This window comes from Theileria parva, chromosome 1, assembly GCF_000165365.1.
Source record: "Theileria parva strain Muguga chromosome 1, complete sequence, whole genome shotgun sequence".
Taxonomy (NCBI): domain Eukaryota; phylum Apicomplexa; class Aconoidasida; order Piroplasmida; family Theileriidae; genus Theileria; species Theileria parva.
Genome location: NC_007344.1, coordinates 1405900 through 1425387, shown reverse-complemented (window position 1 = coordinate 1425387; position 19488 = coordinate 1405900). Strand labels below are relative to the sequence as shown.

The following is a 19488-nucleotide window of genomic DNA, read 5'->3' as shown; positions in this document are numbered from 1 at the left end:
ATTAGGTGTCTGGGATTAAGATTATAGCACTGTAGTAGTACTAAATATATACTATAGTACAGTAGTTAAGAACAATACAGTAGTTAAGAGTATAGTAAAGTAGTAATAGTTAAGATATACTAAAGTACTTAACAGTAATATACTAGTTAAGGTTATAGTATATTATACATAGTATATATTGTATAGTATAATAGTACATTAGTGAGATATCAATTTGAGTATGATTGGGACTGAAACTGCTGCTAGTAATATTACTACTCCAATTGACCCATACAACCATAACTTCTTCCTCTTCTCATCACCCTCATTGACCACCTGATTCACTGTGTTTACTGGGTTACTAGGGTTACTAGTGTTTACAGCAGCACTAGTTACCTGGTTAGTATTGAATGATGGTATATTAGTTACTGGTTGTGACGGCGGCTGTATCACAGGCTTTGATACATTCATACCCATCGGAACCACAGGATTCACAGGATTTACGGGATTTACAGGACTAACTGTACTGACACTGTTAACCGGATTAACACCGTTAACACTACCAACTGAATTGATTGGATTGATATTGAGAAGATGTGAGAGATTATGTGATAGATTGAACCCGTGTGTAGGATAATGGCCGAATTGGCGTTGTCGTTTAGTGCAATGTATTTGAATGCACGAGTTGAAGGATAGTTCGTAGACTCCCTTGACGCTGGTGTTGACTCTGATGCCTTTTTTGAGGAAATCTGCGTTTAGTACTGTGTGGCTGATTTTAAAGTTCTGGTTCCCGACGAAGATCATGGCGCCTGAAGTCATGTCACCGTTCCACGAGAGCGGCTGTCTGCAGCTCTTTAGTCTAATGTCATCCACGACGAAGTGGATGTGGACCTCAGGCTTCGCCATGATTACCTGCGCCTTCTGGTACAGGAACCGGAAAGCACCTGATAACTTGTCCTTAAACGCTTTCCCAGTGTTGACTGAGTATTTTAAACCCTTCTTCGCCATGTGAGAAAAGAAGTTGTCATTATTCTCAACCTCGTCCTCATCATAATAATCCTCACCCTTCTCCAACAACACAACATTATCACCTTGGTTGACTGAGTTATCAGAGTTAACAGATTTATTGGAGTTAACGGGGTTACTGTCAACTGAGTCACCAGAGTTGTCAGTGTAGGTATGTGAACGTAGTTGTAGTGTGGACAATTCTTCTTGTTGTTCGTTGTTGTCTGTGATGAGTGGGCTTTTGTAGTATTGGAACATGAGTCGTATGGAGAGTTCTAAATTGCCTTCGGGGTCGATTTGACACTGTCGTTTATTCTCCATTAGCCATTTGTCGTCGTGGTGGTCAACATACTTAAACGTCTGCGATGTTATTATCTTATCCACCAAACTCATACCATACGCCTCCCAATCTAACAATATTATACACTTAAATATAGTAATTTAGCACTAATTATACGTAATTTAGGAGTAAAATAAGTAAATTTTAGGCGCAAAAATAACTATTTTAAGGGTGAAATAAGGGTAAATAACACTAAAATAGAGCCAAAATAACACTAAAATATGACTAAAATAAGCCTAAAATAAGCCTAAATAATGCCTAAATAATGCCTAAATAAGAGCTAAATTAAGCCTAAAATGTGCCTAAAATGTGCCTAAATAGTACTAAAATAACACTAATTAAGAGCCAAATTAAGAGAAATTAAAGCCTAAAATGTGCCTAAATCATGACTAAATATGACTAATTTGAGGATAGTAAGATGAAGAGGTTGCGAGGAAAAAACAGCAGCAAGAAAAAAAATTTCGCTCTCGGACCAGTCTACTCCATAGACTGGTCCTCGAGTCTCCCCTCCCACCCCTTACACTATTAATAAGTAGTATAGTAAGTAGTTAAGTATATTACTATTAATAATTAAATGTGTGTGAGTACTTGTGTCAATTTGTAGGAATGAATCTTCATCTTCATCGTAGTCGTAGGTATTTTTAGTGTTTGGTTTGGTGGGTTTGGGTTGATGATCGAAGACTCGGTCGTGTTTAGAAAGTGTCATGTGACCCTCAGTAACATTAATCCAGTCGGAATTAGTAATTCCGAGGTAACAAATATCAGTACCGAAGGAAGGAGGACATTCTTGACAAGTGTAATAATTACCACACTCAGGATTCACAACATTGTATATAGTGTTAGATTTGTAACCACATTTTGCCGATTGACATATCACATTAAAGTCCTGACCCTGAACTGATCTACTCGGAGCTATTATCGAATACTCCTTCTGCTTCAACTTGAAATCTAAAACACTTTTAATCCAATTTTTATGTCAATTAACGGGTAGTTAGGGTTATTTAGGGTGTATATTGTAGGTAGTTAGGGATATTAGGGGATAGATAGGAGATATTTTGAGAGCCTTGGAGGGAGTAAATTATGAAATTTTCGGCTTAAATAACCATAAATAAGGCTTAAATAAGCTTAAATAAAGCATGGATAAGGAGTAATTAAGGCCTAGATAGGGGTAATTAGGGGATAGTTAGGGATAATTAGGGGATAAATAGGGATAATTAGGGGATAGATAGGGAGTTATTGTGGAAACCTCGGAAGATTCTGCGATTGGTTACGAATGTGTGAGGAATAAAAAGTAGTAGAAAAGTAATACATTTAAAACTCATTAGCCAAATATTCCACCGTAAATCATCAAAATATTCAGACAATCTAACTAATAAACTTAAATCTAATGTAAAAAATAAAATAAAGTTAAAAATGCGATAGAGAATAAATAATTTGGGAAATAGACAAAATTTTGGGAAAGTTCAGGAAAACGCCAGGGACGAATCCAGAACATCTCAAGTGCAGTAAGGTGCCCAGAACAGACGTTGGCCATAACGGACAGAACCAAGAATTAGTCAATTTGTAAATTAAATTTCTCGCCTAAATTTGGTAAATTTTTAAATTTTTCGGAAAATTTATTTTTATTAATTAATAAATTAAAACACCAGACAAACGTGTAAAAATTGTTTTTAGGATAAGAAATAAAAATTCTAATCAATTAAATTTTAAAGATTAAATTATCAAAAGGATTATTTTTTTTTAATTTTTGATGAAATATTGAAAAAAACTCCAGCGGAATCCCGAAATAAAACCAAATTCCACCAAAAACAATAAAATAATTATAAAATAATTATAAAATAATAATAAAATAATAATAAAATAATTATAAAATAAAATAATTAATGTGTAAAAAATAAATGTGTAAAATGTATGTGGTTGGGATTGGAAGATTTTCCTTGTTCCCATAAGTGGAAGTCTTGAGTAAATAATTTCTATGTGTAATTAGGCCTGGGTTAGTTACTGTGTTAAAGGCTCCTAAGGCCATTTTTAGGCCCTCAGAGCCTTTGAATGGGTTGGTAAATTGTTGAAAGGGGTTTGATTCCGGTAAGTGTTGCATCAGTGTTAAAACTTCAGAGATGTACTTGAGTGGAAATAATAATTTTTGTGCATGTTTAGTTTGTGGAAATTAATAATTTTTCTGGTAGAATCTGAGAGTTTGGGTTGCACCTTTCCGCCTTTGCCTTCACCACGCTGGCATGTGAGTAAATATTCGTTCAGAATCCTTTCTTTTAAGGTTTAAAATGACGTTTTTGTCATTTAAAATTTACTTTTAGCGCGAACTCTTGCACTTTGCCCACTGGAGCTTTACTTTTACTATGGAAGGCACAGATTCCCACTAAGCCCAGACCTTACCTAAACTCCAGCAATACTTCCTCCTACAGCTCAAATTCTGAGCCAAATATTAATTTTTTACCCGTAAATTCTCTTTCGAATTTTTCAACAAACACACAAACAAAGTTTTACACACTTTTACACACTTTTACACATTTTTACACATTTTCCAGCCAATTTTACACATAATTTATCGTAAATAAGGTCAAATTTAAGCGTAACAAGGCCAAATTTAAGCGTAATTTAAGGGAATTTAAGCTAAATAAGGTCAAATTTAAGCCTAATTTAAGGGAATTAAGGCGTAATTTGAGGGAATTTAAGGCTAAATAAGGGTAAATTTAAGGCTAAATAGGGATAAATTGAGGCTGAAAAAAGGCTTTGGATATTGAAATTGAGCGACTCTGTTCCAGGTATGGAGGTGAGTGAGCACATAGATGATCATATATTATCGCGTTATAAGATAATTCAAAAGATTGGCAAGGGTGCGTATGGTATAGTTTGGAAGGCAGTGAAGCGTGACACGAACGAGGTTGTTGCGCTAAAGAAGATCTTTGACGCGTTCCGAAACTCAACTGACGCTCAGAGAACTTATAGAGAAATTATGTTCCTCCAGAAGCTGAAGAAATGCCCGAACATTGTGAAGCTGAGGGACGTGTACCCGGCGGATAATAACAGAGATGTGTACCTGGTGTTTGAGTATGTGGAAACTGATTTACACGCAGTAATCAGGTCAAACATACTTGAGGAAGTGCACAAACGTTACATTCTGTACCAATTATTAAAGGCTATACACTTTATACATACGGGGGACTTGTTACACAGAGATCTTAAACCCAGTAATATTCTACTCAATAACAAGTGTAATATTAAACTGGCCGATTTCGGTCTCGCCAGATCTGTAGCACCCAATAATAACTCACTCGATAAATGCTTATCCAAAGATAATACTACAGGTACCGTTACGGTGTCAGGTCCGCTCACACTAGTTATTTATTACTTAGTTCTATCTACAGAATTATTTAGCTACAGATAGCCACCCCGATGGCTCTCTCTTTGTCCCTAGTTCCTAATTTACATACCATAGTATTAGTTATCTACTGTAATTATATACTTAGTAATAGTTAGTTAATTAGCTCCCTTTGGCGGTCCCCCGCCTCACTACTATCCGGGCCAGTTCCCGCTTGACTTTGGTTTTCATAGTAGATATGTATATACCACTAGACTATTCCAACTATTAATAGTGTTAATATTGTAGTGAACTGTAGTATAATAATATTATAGTTAGATAGTTAGTTGGCAGGTCCCCCGCCTCACTACTATCCGGGCCAGTTCCCGCTTGACTTTGGTTTTCATAGTAGATATGTATATACCAATTGCTCTATACTAACTCAATAGTATAATCCATTTGTAGGAATAGTGATGACTGATTACGTGGCTACAAGATGGTATAGGGCTCCTGAGATTTTGGTGGGTAGTACAAAGTATACTAAAGGAGTTGATATGTGGGCGATTGGTTGTATATTTGCTGAGATGTTACTGGGCAGGCCGATGTTCCCTGGCTCCAGCACTATTAACCAATTAGCCAAGGTGATTACGTTTACGGGAATGCCGTCGGAGGAGGATATGGACTCGTTATCAAGTCCCTTCACCAAGGTCATGATCTCATCACTAACCATACGGAAAAAGAATATCAAGGAATATTTCCCGAACACCTGTGAAGAAGGGTTGGATCTGTTGAACAGATTACTGCAGTTTAATCCGACAAAGAGAATTAACACTGTAGACGCACTGGCACATCCGTATTTGAGTAATTTTCACAAAAACACGCCGTTACCAAGACTGGCCAGGGCCATCAGCATCCCCGTCTGCGACAACGTCAAATACGATCTCATCAACTACAGACACCTCATTTACAAGTTCATACAATCGAACAATACTAATAATTGTAATACTAACACTGTTAATACGGGTAACACTGTTAATACGGGTAATATTGTTGAGGATGTGGTGGTGACTGGTGGTACCCAGGGCAATGTGGAGAATTCTTGGACAAAGAACACTTCAGGACTAAACCTGGACCTTAATCAAAATAACCCGGGGAACCCTGTGGATCGGGGGAATTTGCCTGGTGTTAACCCTACCAACAGTAATCCTAGTAGCACCAGTAATCCTAGTAACACCAGTAATCCTGGTAATAGTAATGAGATGGCAAGGGGTAATATTAAGGACGAGAGTATGAGGTATTATAGTATAAATAGTGCGGACTACGAGACGTATGAAAAGGGCAAATTATCAGTAGAATACCTAAAGGCCAAAAACCTCGGCAGCATCCTCAAACCACTACAAATCAATAACCCACACTACAATAACACACAGTACAACAATTCACAATTTGGTAATACTAACACACAATTCGGTAATTCTAACACACAGTTCGGTGGTACACAATTTGGTAGTTCACAATTCGGTGGTACACAGTTTGTTAATAAGCAGCAATATAAGCCTCAGTATAATAATATGAAGGGACAGTATGTGAGGGGACAGAATAAGTATCAGTATGGAAAAGGACAGTACGTTGGTGGTAAGTATAAAGGACAAACCTTTCCCGATAAAAGATTTAACACCCTTCAACATTTCAACTCCTTTCACCCCACCAATCAATTTAACACTATTAACACTATTAACTCTGTGAATAATGTGAACACTGTCAACTCAGTGGGTGCTGTGAACACTGTCAACTCGATGAATAATGTGAATATGAATAAGGTTGGAGTGGGGGTGGGGAATATATTTCCGTTGTGTAAGTTTGTGCCGAAGAAGCAGGAGAGATTTGACTCTGTAAATCACCAACCTTAACATTGGTATAATCATACCTAAAGCCCTTGGCTTATCGCAACAATCTCTTACACACTTTACACACTTACACATTTTACACATTTTTTACCCTTCTACACATTCTTACATTCTTACATTCTTACACACTCTACACATTCTTACATTCTTACACATTTTTTACCCTTCTACACATTCTTACATTCTTACATTCTTACACACTCTACACATTCTTACATTCTTACATTCTTACACATTCTACACATTCTACACATTTTTTACCCTTTTACACATTTTTTACCTTTTTACACACACTAATAGTATTTTACACACTAACGTGTCTTTTTTACAGTATTTACACACATTTTTACACATTCTTACACATTTTATACTAAGTTTATGTTACTAAGTTTATATTACTAAGTTTATATTACCAAGTTTATATTACAGTTGATAAGTTTATGAGTTTAACCTTGCTTTTAAGCACTAAACTTGGCACTTTTAGCTGATCAGGGAACTTTTGTAAAGATTTTTTTAAGGTTTAAAATTGGCTTATTTTCTCTGTTCAGAAATGTTTAAGTTATATTTTAAGTAATATCATAATTTCATCATTTAATGTGTAAATTATTCAATTACCTTTAATTGAGAAATCTGTTGTATCTAATAAATTATTATAAAATTAATTTAAAAATTAGAAAAATAATTGTAAAAATTAATTAAAATAATTACACATGGGGACGAATGATTAATAATATTTTGTAAAAGATGATTGTCAAATCAATTTCGAATGCATATTTTAAATATTTCAACTGTGTAAATAATTTTTCTCAGTGTAAACTGAGTAAAAGATTTCTGAACGTGAGTGAGTACATTGGAATGACAATTTTGAAGCGAAATGGCGTTAGAGTTCCAGAATTCCGTAACGCTACAACGCCTGAAGAGGCGTTTGAAGCGGGAAAATCCATACAGCAACTCACAAACACACCGGAATTAGTAGTGAAAGCGTTAGTTCTAACCGGCGGCAGAGGTAAGGGCACGTTTAACACCGGATTTAAAGGCGTTGAAATTGTTAAATCGCCCTCAGAAGTCTCAGCCTGTGCCAGAGGAATGCTCGGGAATTACTTAACCACAAAGCAAACCGTGGGCAAAGGTTTACTATGCACAGAGGTCCTAGTGGCTCAGAAATTAAGCATTAAAAGTGAGCGATACTTAAGCTTTACGCTGGACAGAGGCTCCGGCGGGATTGTGGCAATTGCCACAAAACACGGCGGAGGAAATGTTGAAGAAATTGCACACCAACATCCCGACGCTGTTCTGACACTACAAATCTCACCACTGACGGGGCTAACCCCCGAGTTAACTGAGTTGCTAGTGAAACAACTGTCATTTAGCAATGAAGTTACGGAACAAGTTAAGAAAACTGTACAGCAACTCTATGACACATTTGTAAAATCCGACGGGACACTACTCGAAGTTAATCCTCTCGTAGAAACTCATTCAGACGTTAAATCATCACCTACTCAATCTGTTGAATCATCTGCGAATTCATCTGTTGAATCATCTGTGAAATCATCTGTTAAATCAAATGTGATGGCGTGTGATGCGAAATTGATTGTTGATGACAATGCGAAGTATAGACAGAGTGAATTGTTTGATATGACTCCGGTGATCAGAACAAAGGAGGAAGAGGAGGCGGACCGTGCTGGGTTAAATTACATCTCATTGGATGGCAATGTGGCGTGTATTGTGAATGGTGCCGGGTTGGCAATGGCGACGATGGATTTAATCCAACACCACGGCGGGAAAGCGGCAAATTTTCTCGACGTCGGCGGTAACTCGACGCCGGAAACCTTGTCAAAAGCGTTGGAAATTGTTAACTCAGACCTTAGGGCTAAGGTTCTGCTGGTGAACATTGTCGGGGGGATTGTGCGGTGTGATAAATTTGCCGAGTCTTTTGTCGAGGCAAGTAAGAAATTAAGCAGACAACTGCCTGTGGTCATTAGACTACAAGGCACGAGAGCTGAAAGCGCCAAGAAATTACTCAACGAGTCGAATATTCCACACCTTTTCTGCACCGATTTCGATTCCGTTTGCAAATCAGCCGTCGAAATTGCCAACACCAATTAATATTCCTAATCTCATATCCATACTTGTTACACAACCCCATTATTTACCATTTTGCAACCTTTTTGGCATTTATTTACTTTTTGCAATTATTTTTTACCAAATGCGTTGTTACAGCAGCAAAAGTTACGAGGTGAGAAAATTTATTTTCGTAACCCGATCAACTTTTAACTTTATTTTTTTTACGCCTAATTTCTAATTATTTTATGAAAATTTTGATTAAAAATGTAATGTGTTGATAAAATTAGTTGTGTGTGAGTTTGGGTAGGAATGACATCATGTGATCGATGGTTTGTAGGATGAAGTTGTCGGATTGTTTCCTTGATGCGCTGGTAGACTCGAGTGCCGTTTTCAAATTATTCAACTCCACGGTTATATACTTTAAAAAAATCTCATTCTCATTCTCACACACCCTAAACACAATTTTACACCCCAATCGCTAAAATTATATCACCAAATTGTTGTGCCACAGTTTGAATTTTGTGAATACTGTAAATATGGTAAAGTGTGAAAAGTGTGAAAAACTGAATAATTATGTTACATTTTGAATTGTGTGATATTTTGTTTAATTTCCTTGATGCATTCGTTGTTCCAGATGTTATTATCATTGATCTAAAACCAATAGTAATTTGACTGCGTAATTAACTGCTGGGTATAACCCGGTGGTAATTGTTATAACTAAGTGATTACTTTGATGCGATTGGAGTTTTGCAGGTAGCAGATGCGATCGAGGATGTCAGTGTCCTTATCAACCTTTGACACGATGTCATTTCTAACCGCCGCCTTCAACTCTGCTATGTCACACTCCACCAACTCCAAATATCCCTAATCACACTGTTTATTAAGGAAATAATTAAACTCGTGGACACAACTAAACTCTGTAGATAACTTAAACTCTGTAGATAACTAAACTATGGAGATAAAATGTGGTTACGGATCGGTTGATTTTATTGTCGAGTTCATTGACTGAGTTTTCGAGTGTGGCGCATTTGTCAATTAGTTTATCCAATTTCTCCTGTGACAAATTATAAAATTTAATATTTTACCGCTAGGGATCGGACTTTATGGTTTAATTTACTCTGTACACTTGATAACATGCGGTTTGCAGCTTCCTCAGTCACTTTCTGGAGTAATTCTCTTGATTGTAAACGCTCCTGAGACTCTCTCAACAACTGATCATTCAAATCACAAATCATCTCATTTATACTCTACAACATTATTTACTCAATTATACTCAATTATACTCAATTATTTAGTTATTTTTTAGTTATTTACGCCCTCCGGGGGCTCTAATTAGTGTGTAAATGTGTAGAAAAATGTGTAAATTAGTGTGTAAAAATGTGTGTAAATGTGTAGAAAAATGTGTAAATTAGTGTGTAAATGTGTAGATTGGGGGATGAGTAGGAAATTACGTTGAACTTATCGAGATCATCTTTTTGTTTAATTTTGAGGTTAATTGCGGAGGATTCGAAGGTGGCAAGTTTTTCTCGGATTGAGTCGAGTGAGGGTTTCTCCTCAAGAGTATTTGAAGTTGACATACGCTCAAGACATTCCGCCATTCCAACACAAAATTATTCACTTAGTCTAAGAAGTAAACAAATTTAATGTGTTAAAACGTTGAAAAGTGCCAGAGTGTGTAGAATAAAATAATAAAATAAAATTCTCAAATTAATAATAATATTAATAAAAATAAAATAAATAATTTATAACATTAAAAAATTATATAATTAATATTATTTTATGGAATTGGGTGAATAAAGAATATATCACCAAAATCCCCAAAACCCGTTTAAATTAAATAATTTACACTAAATTAGGAATAAATTAATAATATTTGAGGATAAATTGGGAGAATTAGCGCGAAAAGTGTGTTGTACTGGATATATTTAATAATGTTCCAAAAATTAATAAAATAACATAATATAACAATTGATCTGAAATAATAATTTTATCAATAATTATTATAATTCTTGAGTTTATAGTTTGGGATGGGTTATTTGGTGGAATCCTTTGACTTGTTTGATCCCCATGACTAACATCACAGGTTAATTCCTAAAATTATTATTTTTATTATATTTTTAGTATATTATTTAATTTTTCCGATTTTTAATCTAATTTACATTATCAAGTATTTTTATACATTTCTTCATTTATAATATTTTATTGATAATTTGTATAATTAGGAATGCCACTGTTTAAAAAGTTTGTGGAGCCTGGACGTCTTTGCCTATTGACTTATGGCCCGAATTCTGGAAAGGTAAATTTCAACCCTTTAAAATATTTTTTAGCTTGTTTTTGTCGTTGATATCGTCACGCCAACCAGAGTTTTAGTCGATGGAGCCGACGTCACCGGGTAAATTTCTTCTTATTTAGCTCTATTTTCCTTTAAATTAGCTCTATTTTCCTTTAAATTACCCTTATTTTACCCCTAATTTAGCTCTATTTTGCCTTGAAATTGGCCTTATTTTACCCCTAATTTAGCTCTATTCCGCCTTTAAATTGGCCTTATTTATCTCTAAATTACCCTTATTTTACCCCTAAATTACCCTTATTTTACCCCTAAATAACCTCTAATATACTACTAAATAATATTATACTATTGAATATTGTATAATAAATTATTAGGGTGAAGAGGCAGCAGGTACCGAAGACGTGGTTGAAGTTAACGGATGTGAGGGTGGAGTTACAGCGTGGTGCCAGGACAGGAACATTATCAAAGGCTGCCAAGGCTCAGAACGCTTTAGAGTTATTTGACAAGACGAGTTTGGGTAAGAAACTGCGAGTGTTGGAGAAGAAAAAGAACCTGAACGACTTTCAAAGGTTCAAGCTCATGAGCGCCAAAAAACAACGAAGAAAAGTACTCAAATCTCTCAACAAATAATTTATTCCAATTATACTCAATTAGATTAGTTATTGAGTCAATATAGTACAGTGAGTAGTATGGATCCCTTATGAATGCCAAAGTCAAGCGGAGATTTGCCCGGATAGTAGTGAGGCGGGGGACTGCCATAGGGAGCTTAGTTATAAATTACTACAGTTTACTACAATATAGTTAAAGTTACAAAATTAAATGTGATCGATATCTCCAAAGATGTGAACTTGAAGTTTTGATATGTTTGAGGTTTCGAGTTCAAGTTTGTGTTTAACATTGAGAACATTTTTCCTTGTGTTTTCGAGATCTGATTTGAGCGTTTTAAGATTAGTTTCCAGTGACTTGATTTGGTACTGATAATTCCCCTGTTTGGTTAATTCGTTTACTGCCTGGGTCCATAGAGTCATTTCAGAGTACACTTTTTCAGATAATTTCTGCTGATTCTTGAGGTAGCCTTGGGTGTTCATCGTTTTTGAGCCGCTCAGTAACTCAATTACCAACTCTAACTTCGCTTTATATTCTTCGTAATCTGGCAATGTTAGGCCTAGAACCTTGTCTGGCAAATCTGTAGAGTCGAGTAAATTATAACTTGGCATTGAGGAGGCTCTTTTAAGCTCATCCTCACGGATCGTGATGAAGATTAATACCTCATACAAGTCACTCAGCAGAAACTTCCGACACATGTTATTACCCAAAAATGAGTCGAACAATTTGCCAGTCTCGGGATCCAATTTTACTCCCTCCTCAATCACTATTACCTCGGAATCATCGGGTGTGTCACCTGACATATTGTCACAGTGATACAATTATCTAATTTTACATACATATTTAATATTATAACGAGGTAATTAAGTATAAAAGGGTATTGTGTACTGTGGGAGGATTGTATGGATTGGTGTAGATTTGACGCGAGTTGAAAGGGTTCAAGACCATGTTCTGACGCGTGTTTTAGGAACTTTGTAGACTCTAAAACTGAATATTTTCCCTCCATTTCTTGGTACTGAACGAATAATTCCATTAGCCTTACCAAGGGAACGTATAATTGGGTTAATATTTCTACAACAGTTTGGTAAGACTCTCTCATGTGTTTGATTGAGTTTTGGATAATTTTCTCTTGTAAATCAAAGAATAAAACTGACTGAAACTCTTCAGTAAATGGGTAATCCTTAAGTTCTAGGCCGTAATTACTTAATTTTAACCGGAAGTCCAGTGTCAACAACTTCATTCTCTTCACCGATTCCAACTCCTTCAATTTCATCTCATTCAACTATTCACAATATTAAACATATTATTATGGTATAGTTAAGTAGCTCCCTCTTGGGGTATTGTAAAGTAGCTCCCTCTAGGGGTATAAATTAAGATAGCTCCCTCTTGGGGTATATACTAAAGTAGCTCCCTCTCGCTATATAGTTAATAGTATAGTTAATTAGCTCCCTCTAGGGGTATATAGTTAAGTAGCTCCCTCTAGGGGTATAGTTATGGTATAGTAATAGTAAGAGAAATAGAACATTGTGTATTACTTCTGTGGTAGTGGAGGTGATGTTTTTCTTGAGGAAGGGGATGTAGTAATTGACATATTTGTGCAGTAATTGATAATATGATACAATGTGTAGGTTATACTTCCTGAAATTTTTCAAGACCTTATTCAACTTCTGCAAAGGCTCATACGTATACTGACCAATAAAATTCACTCTCCGTCCCTCATCCGACTATTCACATTATTAACACAATTCTAATACTATATAACTAATACTATTAACTAATGGTATATAATTAGGGTATATAATTAGGGTAAGAGTGGGTTTGTACATTTTTGAGGGTTTGGAAGGCTTGGTTGAGTGAGTCGTACCATTCGGTGTATTCATCGTTTTTATGAAAAATATGTTTAATGTCCTCGGGAATGTTATTTTCTAAAAAATTCGCTTTACAGTACTCTTCAATGTCTAAACGCTATAATAATATTTGGAATCTCACTTAATAGTTTTATCGCGTAGTCGTTTGGTAAACTACCCCTAGCACATACCCAATTCAACAAATGATTATACGCTATCTCCACTCGGTCCATTATTAATATTAAACTAATATAAATAGTAAAATATGGAATATTATGAATAATGTGGAAGGGTGTGGTGTAGATTAGAGGTTATTGGAAAAGTATTTTAAAATGTAATTCTTTAGGTTTGAAGGCGTTATCAAGAATATCGTACCAATCACAACACATAAACAGTAAAAATACAACCTCTACAACATAATTAACGATGCGGCTCCAACTACCCAGCAACGGGCCAAATAACTTAGTAAATAATGATAATAGAGGATAAATAATGATAAAAGAGGATAAATAAAGCTACTGGAAGGGGTAAATAACTCATAACTAAAGAGTCTGGAGTGAGCTCTGTGAGTACAAGCACCGTAAAGCAAACCTGGATTTGTGAGCCATTTTGTAAAACAAAATCAACATCGTCCTTCCCCTTCTCTAAACCATCAATCAACACAATAACAAGATAATATAATAATAATATTGATAATAGTTGTATGTGTGGATTACCGATTTGGGCTGAGGAGAGAAGAATTTCATTTTCGATGGTTGAGATGTTATCGCCTCGCTTCTTAATTATGTTACCCAAATCAATAAACAACTCATCCAAATCCCTAGTACCTACAACATCCTCACTACATAAACTTCTCAACTATACCTAACTATACCCCTAGAGGGAGCTACTTTACTATACTTAATTATATACCCCTAGAGAGAGCTAATAATATACCCCTAGAGGGAGCTAATAATATAAGGGTAGAGGGAGAGGGAGCTATCTTACTATATAACTAATAATACCCCTAAGGGGAGCTATCTTACTATACTTAATTATATACCCCAAGAGGGAGCTAATAATATAAGGGGAGAGGGAGAGGGAGCTAATTAACTATATACCCCTAGAGGGAGCTATCTTACTATATACTTGGTATTATATACCCGAGAGGGAGCTATCTAATTACATACTCTTAGATATACCCCTAGAGGGAGCTAATTAAATATATACCCCTAGAGGGAGCTAAGTAACTAGGGGAGAGGGAGCTAAGTAACTAGGGGAGAGGGAGCTAAGTAACTAGGGGAGAGGGAGCTACTTAACTATACTATATATATATACTATAGAGTAGGAGTACTTTGTTCGAGTAGTTCGATTTGTTTAACTCTGTCGTTCATCTCACTTAACAGCGTTTTATCCTATACAATATTAATATTCTATTGGTCACCTGTAAATCTGGTTGGGAATCTGGTTGCGAATCTGGTACTGATTGTGATTGTGATAGTAGTTTTTTGGATATGTTTGTGTATTCTCTGATGACGGTGTTGAAGGTGTCGATTAAAATTCTCAGCTTCTTGACTGAGGAGTCTTGAAGGTTAAACCTGTTCCTGACCTCAGAGTATTGCAGTTCTAACCTCTTCCTATTAACCATCACGTAGTGATTTTCATAGTTTATCTTCTGTATCTTCTCCTCTATGCGATGAATTTTCGCCGAACAGTCTGAGCAAATGGCGTTGAACCTTTTATTCAACTCCGTAACGTTAGTATTTGGTTTCCTGTTCTTAATGTAATATTTAAACAACGCCAGGGTCTGGACTATCTTCGAAAACTCCTCAATCTCCCTATTCAACTCGGATATCGAAGACATGTAATTCTCCAAACTACACTCATCCGGCGTAAACAACGGAGTACTATCATCAATCCCATTACCACAATCTGTACCATACCCATTACCATATTCTGTACTATATCCATTACTATAATCAGTGGAATAACAATTAGTATAATCAGTGGAATAACCGTTAGAGTATTCTGTACTGTGGGAATTGGAATAATCGGTGGAATTGGTGTTGGTGTGGTCTGGATGGTTGTGAGAGTATTTGGAGTGTTTGTGTGTGACGAAGTTAGATTCGGAGTTGGGAGAAGGAGTGGTGGACAATGACATGTCACAAGGCTCGTCAATGTCCAATAACCAATGATTCTCAGATTCCATCATAACAGCCAAATCTCACGCTAATCCCAGAAATTGAAGATCCAGTCAAATAAACTTAGAAATTTGTAAACTTAGAAATTTATAAATTTGATAAAAATTGTTGAAATTTGATGAATTTGTTGAAATTGTGATAAACTTTGTGAGAAGTGAAAAAATGAAAAGTTGAGTGATTAGATGTGGAATATCCAAATGAGTGTCAACATTTAAAGTAGTGAATTGGTGGAATAAATCCACACATAAAATAGAAAGTCAATACTGAAGTCAATAATCAAAGACAATAAAATCTAGTAGAAGGCCCAGAAACCGTGCGAGTGTAGAAAATTAATCAACTCAAAGTCTCCTTCCAAATGAAAAAAATAATTTTAAAACGGTAAAACAGGTGGAATAAGCAAATTTTTGATCATTCTGATATAAGTTACGACATCACCCGTGGGGGCTTGGGACTATTAATAGTGTGCAAATCAGATTTCGAGATTCCACAGATTCCATCCCCTAATAAGGTTTTAAAAGTTAAAATTTTGGGTTTACAAAGGAATTATTGCGTTTTTTCCCCAAAATTTGGCTTAATGGATTTAATATTCAAAATTTTGAACCAATTATGTAATAATTTTACTGCAGATATAATCGCAAATGTAAATGATATAAATGAAAAATAAATAATGTAAAAATAGTGTAAAAATTGATAAATTAAAGATTAAGTCAATTAGACAGTTATTTAGAAAATTATTTAGAAAATTATTTAGAAAATTATTTAGAAAATTATTAAAAAGTTAAGAAAATTGAGAATGTTGAGAAAATTGAGAAAGTTATTGGCTCATGAAAAGGTTGAATCTTTTCTTTAGTGCTATTCTTTGTTTAGAGTATTTATCTTCAGGCGAGAATCTGGCGGGATGAGCAGTTAAACAAGGCTCGCCGTTAGGGCCAAGATCCTATCAAATTATTAACTCACAAATTAATTTAATTTATAATTAATTAATAATTAATTGTCACCTGTAGAGTATAAACTCTTTTGCCGTCTTTATCCAAGTAATACTTCAAGTACATTTTCCAAACAATCAAATAAAATACAAAATTTATATATTAAAATATATTACAAATTTGACAATGTAAAATAATAATAAAATGAATAAAATTTATAACCACGTGAGGCTAAAAATAATTAAAAATAATTTTAATAAAATAAAATAAAATAAAATATATTAAATTAAATTAAATAATTTATTGTAAAATGGGCGGTGACGGAGGTAGCATTCCGAGTCGTATTGACTTGGTTCGGACTTCAGGTTACGCCTTTAGCCGGAATCTAGGCGGAATGGGATACTTACCAAACACTCAATGCAGGGCAAATAATGAACATCTCTCCAGTAACCAAATCAAAGAACTCAGATGGAAAACCTGCGCATTATCACAAGTTAACACATTTTTTAATTATTTTTATTATCTAATCTTAATTATTTTAATTATCTAATCTTAGTTATTAGTTAATTTGTATGAATGATTTTTAGGAGCCTTTAAGTCCGCCTATAGTTTCCTGTAAACTGGGCTTATTATATAATAAAGAGGCCGTGTTGAAATTTATTTTATCAAAGAAACCAAACCCTTCCTTTGAGCATTTAAAAGGCTTAAAAGATATTAAAGACATAGAATTCTTGGTATAAATATATTTAAATATTTAATAATATTGTTGAAATTTTTGGATGTTTTTAGGTTGATAAGGGAACGGGAAGGTTTCTATGTCCAATTTTAAGAACTGAGCTTTCAGCTACGAACAGAGCCGTTTTAATATGGAATTGTGGCTGCTGTATGTCAGAAAAAGCTTTTAAGCAATTCATGAAAAACACAACTGAAGCTCAGTGCCCAAATTGTAACACAACCTTCAAGTATAATCCTGAAGTTTTTAATAAATCGCAAAGTCTCCCGTTTAACTCAGATTTAGTATTTCTAGTACCAGACTTAACCGAAGAAGGCATTTTAAGAACGAAGTTATTACACCTCAAATCGCTGAAAACACAATAAATTTAATCTTAAACATTTTTATTAAATTTTTTATTTAATTTTTTATTAATTTTTGTTAAATTGTTTTATTAAATTTTTTTTGGTAATTTGTGAAATTTTTTCTCTCTGGACGTATCGTGCTGGATTCCACTGTTTACTCTGTAAATTCCCTCATCTTACTATTATTAAATTATAAATTTCTATTGTTCTGTGTGATGTGTTCCAACGGCACGGGTATTCTCTGTAGAATGCCCTGGAGTCGTTATTCATTTTTAAGCAGAGAACATGTAAACGATGGAATTGTTCCAAATAATCTTAAATTCATCCTATTGAAAGGTATTTATAACCAAAATGACATTTCAAATGTGTTGAAACTGATTGGCAAATGTGCCTCCGATTATAAACTCGTTTATAACACTAATTGGTCCAATATTTACAATGCAATTTACTCCTCAGTGAGTCAGTCTGACTCATTCTGGAGGTTCGGAAGTTTAGTAAAACTACTCCAAAACGCTTCATATCTCTCCAGTAAACTTACTAAATCTCCAAACATAAACTTTCTAAAGGAAATTATCTCATTTGTAACGAGAAAGTTGGGGAAGAACATTTGTGAAGTGAGTGACAAGGACGTTGTGAGGGTAATTTACTGCTGTTCCAAGGGTAATTTTCTGCAAAATTCCTTTGTCCCAAAGTCGTTCCTAATACTCCTCCAAAACGAAGGTAACACATACTAACTCAAATTCCTTAGTTTTACAAAGGATTAAAAGATTTGAGACCATTGATTTACTCAAATTGTTACACTCTGTGAGTAATAATTTTGATCAAGAATTTAAGATTTTTATTATTAATCGAATTCTCTCAAAAATTAACAACCTCGGATCCGTAGTACTACATAAATAATTATTGTGTAACACGGTAATTTGGCTGTAGGACATAAGTAATTTGATATGTTATTTACACAATTATAACATGTTAAATACGAATAAATCAATTTTAAATAATAACATCGCGAAAAGGTAAATTTTAACTCAATGATGTTCTTTAGACTGTATGGAAATTTGGATAAAGATGTGTTGATAACAGTGGGACTGAGTCTTGTAATGTACAAAGTTGCGACACTGAGGAATTTGGTAATTTTATTCAATAATTTAACGTTTAGGAAATTATTCTTAGTAAATTTCAATCCCTTGACCTCAATGTAAGAATTCATTAATTAAATTTTTCTAGTTTAACGACGTTTTAATGTTAAAACTGGTCATTTACTACCTGAAATATAATAACAAAGATGTAAGTAATACCGTTACACATGATCATGTGTAGTTGTTTGAAATGTTGAGTGATGGTACGAGAAAATTTGTTGATAAAATATTATTAAATTTTCCTAACCATTTGGACTACAAATTGTTTGACCTAAACTACAGTAGTGTAAAACAGTATAAAAAGGTAAATCAAGTGTTAAAGGAGCTGGAACTGGAGTTTATTCCTTATGTTCATGGGCCATATCTGTTACCCCTGTATGATCCAATTAACCAATCAGCTATTATTATCAATCACAATAGTAATACTACTGGTAACACGGTGGAAGATTCAGGGGTAAATTCAGAATTATTGAGTAGAGTTGACAATTTTATGTATAATAATTTGGCATATTATAACGAGAATAAATTGTACCATTTACGATGTGAAGGGATTAAAGTTGTTGAAATTGACCAGGAATTTTTCAAATTGAATGTTGAAGAACAGGTGAATTTGTTGAATAATAAAGTTCAGGGAATCTAAAATTTTTAATTTCATTAACAAATATGATAAATAAGTTGAGTGTTGTATTTTGCAATAAATTGTTTAAAATATTTTAGAAATTGTTTAAAAGAGATTTGTTGTAATTTTGAATTAAAATATTTGAATTTAATATGTAATCTGGTGGTAATAATCAACTTTAGTAATCGGG

The 19488-nt window shown here is 34.5% G+C and overlaps 10 protein-coding genes across 10 annotated transcripts; 5 read left to right on the top strand and 5 right to left on the bottom strand.

Annotated features, from left to right (window-relative positions):
* Nucleotides 1-198: 198 nt before the first annotated feature.
* Nucleotides 199-2646, bottom strand: TpMuguga_01g00679 (putative integral membrane protein; the record flags this gene model as incomplete). The annotated part of the gene is made up of 3 exons (XM_761107.1): nucleotides 199-1394; nucleotides 1913-2272; nucleotides 2571-2646. The coding sequence occupies 3 exons, from the start codon at nucleotides 2644-2646 to the stop codon at nucleotides 199-201; spliced, it is 1632 nt and encodes a 543-aa protein (XP_766200.1).
* Nucleotides 2647-3281: 635 nt separating this feature from the next.
* Nucleotides 3282-6616, top strand: erkB (Protein kinase domain protein). The gene is made up of 2 exons (XM_761106.2): nucleotides 3282-4650; nucleotides 5109-6616. The coding sequence occupies exons 1-2, from the start codon at nucleotides 4110-4112 to the stop codon at nucleotides 6551-6553; spliced, it is 1986 nt and encodes a 661-aa protein (XP_766199.2). The 5' UTR covers nucleotides 3282-4109; the 3' UTR covers nucleotides 6554-6616.
* A 655-nt stretch (nucleotides 6617-7271) lies between these two features.
* SUCLA2 (ATP-grasp domain protein) lies at nucleotides 7272-8677 on the top strand (the record flags this gene model as incomplete). The annotated part of the gene is made up of 1 exon (XM_761105.2): nucleotides 7295-8656. One exon carries the CDS (start codon nucleotides 7295-7297, stop codon nucleotides 8654-8656), a length of 1362 nt encoding a protein of 453 aa, XP_766198.1.
* Nucleotides 8678-8897: 220 nt separating this feature from the next.
* On the bottom strand, nucleotides 8898-10452 carry TpMuguga_01g00676 (SF-assemblin/beta giardin family protein; the record flags this gene model as incomplete). Its single annotated transcript, XM_761104.2, has 6 exons — nucleotides 10066-10452; nucleotides 9700-9861; nucleotides 9588-9668; nucleotides 9344-9478; nucleotides 9195-9265; nucleotides 8898-9066 (listed from the first exon to the last, which is right to left on the bottom strand). The coding sequence occupies exons 1-6, from the start codon at nucleotides 10210-10212 to the stop codon at nucleotides 8898-8900; spliced, it is 765 nt and encodes a 254-aa protein (XP_766197.1). The 5' UTR covers nucleotides 10213-10452.
* A 265-nt stretch (nucleotides 10453-10717) lies between these two features.
* Nucleotides 10718-11549, top strand: RPL14 (Ribosomal protein L14 family protein). The gene is made up of 4 exons (XM_761103.2): nucleotides 10718-10781; nucleotides 10837-10910; nucleotides 10942-11006; nucleotides 11279-11549. Exons 2-4 carry the CDS (start codon nucleotides 10839-10841, stop codon nucleotides 11532-11534), a joined length of 393 nt encoding a protein of 130 aa, XP_766196.1. The 5' UTR covers nucleotides 10718-10781; nucleotides 10837-10838; the 3' UTR covers nucleotides 11535-11549.
* Nucleotides 11550-11719: 170 nt separating this feature from the next.
* On the bottom strand, nucleotides 11720-13590 carry TpMuguga_01g02050 (uncharacterized protein; the record flags this gene model as incomplete). Its single annotated transcript, XM_761102.2, has 5 exons — nucleotides 11720-12306; nucleotides 12399-12792; nucleotides 13046-13234; nucleotides 13335-13468; nucleotides 13500-13590. The coding sequence occupies 5 exons, from the start codon at nucleotides 13588-13590 to the stop codon at nucleotides 11720-11722; spliced, it is 1395 nt and encodes a 464-aa protein (XP_766195.2).
* Nucleotides 13591-13661: 71 nt separating this feature from the next.
* TpMuguga_01g02495 (putative integral membrane protein) lies at nucleotides 13662-15548 on the bottom strand (the record flags this gene model as incomplete). Its single annotated transcript, XM_061305235.1, has 5 exons — nucleotides 13662-13766; nucleotides 13949-14001; nucleotides 14074-14184; nucleotides 14691-14751; nucleotides 14781-15548. 5 exons carry the CDS (start codon nucleotides 15546-15548, stop codon nucleotides 13662-13664), a joined length of 1098 nt encoding a protein of 365 aa, XP_061161988.1.
* An 803-nt stretch (nucleotides 15549-16351) lies between these two features.
* nop10 (H/ACA ribonucleoprotein complex subunit 3) lies at nucleotides 16352-16633 on the bottom strand (the record flags this gene model as incomplete). Its single annotated transcript, XM_761101.2, has 2 exons — nucleotides 16536-16633; nucleotides 16352-16474 (listed from the first exon to the last, which is right to left on the bottom strand). The coding sequence occupies exons 1-2, from the start codon at nucleotides 16587-16589 to the stop codon at nucleotides 16352-16354; spliced, it is 177 nt and encodes a 58-aa protein (XP_766194.1). The 5' UTR covers nucleotides 16590-16633.
* An 84-nt stretch (nucleotides 16634-16717) lies between these two features.
* On the top strand, nucleotides 16718-17561 carry rtf2 (Rtf2 RING-finger family protein; the record flags this gene model as incomplete). Its single annotated transcript, XM_761100.2, has 3 exons — nucleotides 16774-16956; nucleotides 17051-17197; nucleotides 17253-17561. 3 exons carry the CDS (start codon nucleotides 16774-16776, stop codon nucleotides 17559-17561), a joined length of 639 nt encoding a protein of 212 aa, XP_766193.1.
* A 134-nt stretch (nucleotides 17562-17695) lies between these two features.
* On the top strand, nucleotides 17696-19347 carry TpMuguga_01g00671 (uncharacterized protein; the record flags this gene model as incomplete). Its single annotated transcript, XM_761099.2, has 7 exons — nucleotides 17756-18260; nucleotides 18289-18422; nucleotides 18471-18556; nucleotides 18586-18670; nucleotides 18700-18738; nucleotides 18768-18827; nucleotides 18861-19319. The coding sequence occupies 7 exons, from the start codon at nucleotides 17756-17758 to the stop codon at nucleotides 19317-19319; spliced, it is 1368 nt and encodes a 455-aa protein (XP_766192.1).
* Between the last annotated feature and the right edge of the window lie 141 nt (nucleotides 19348-19488).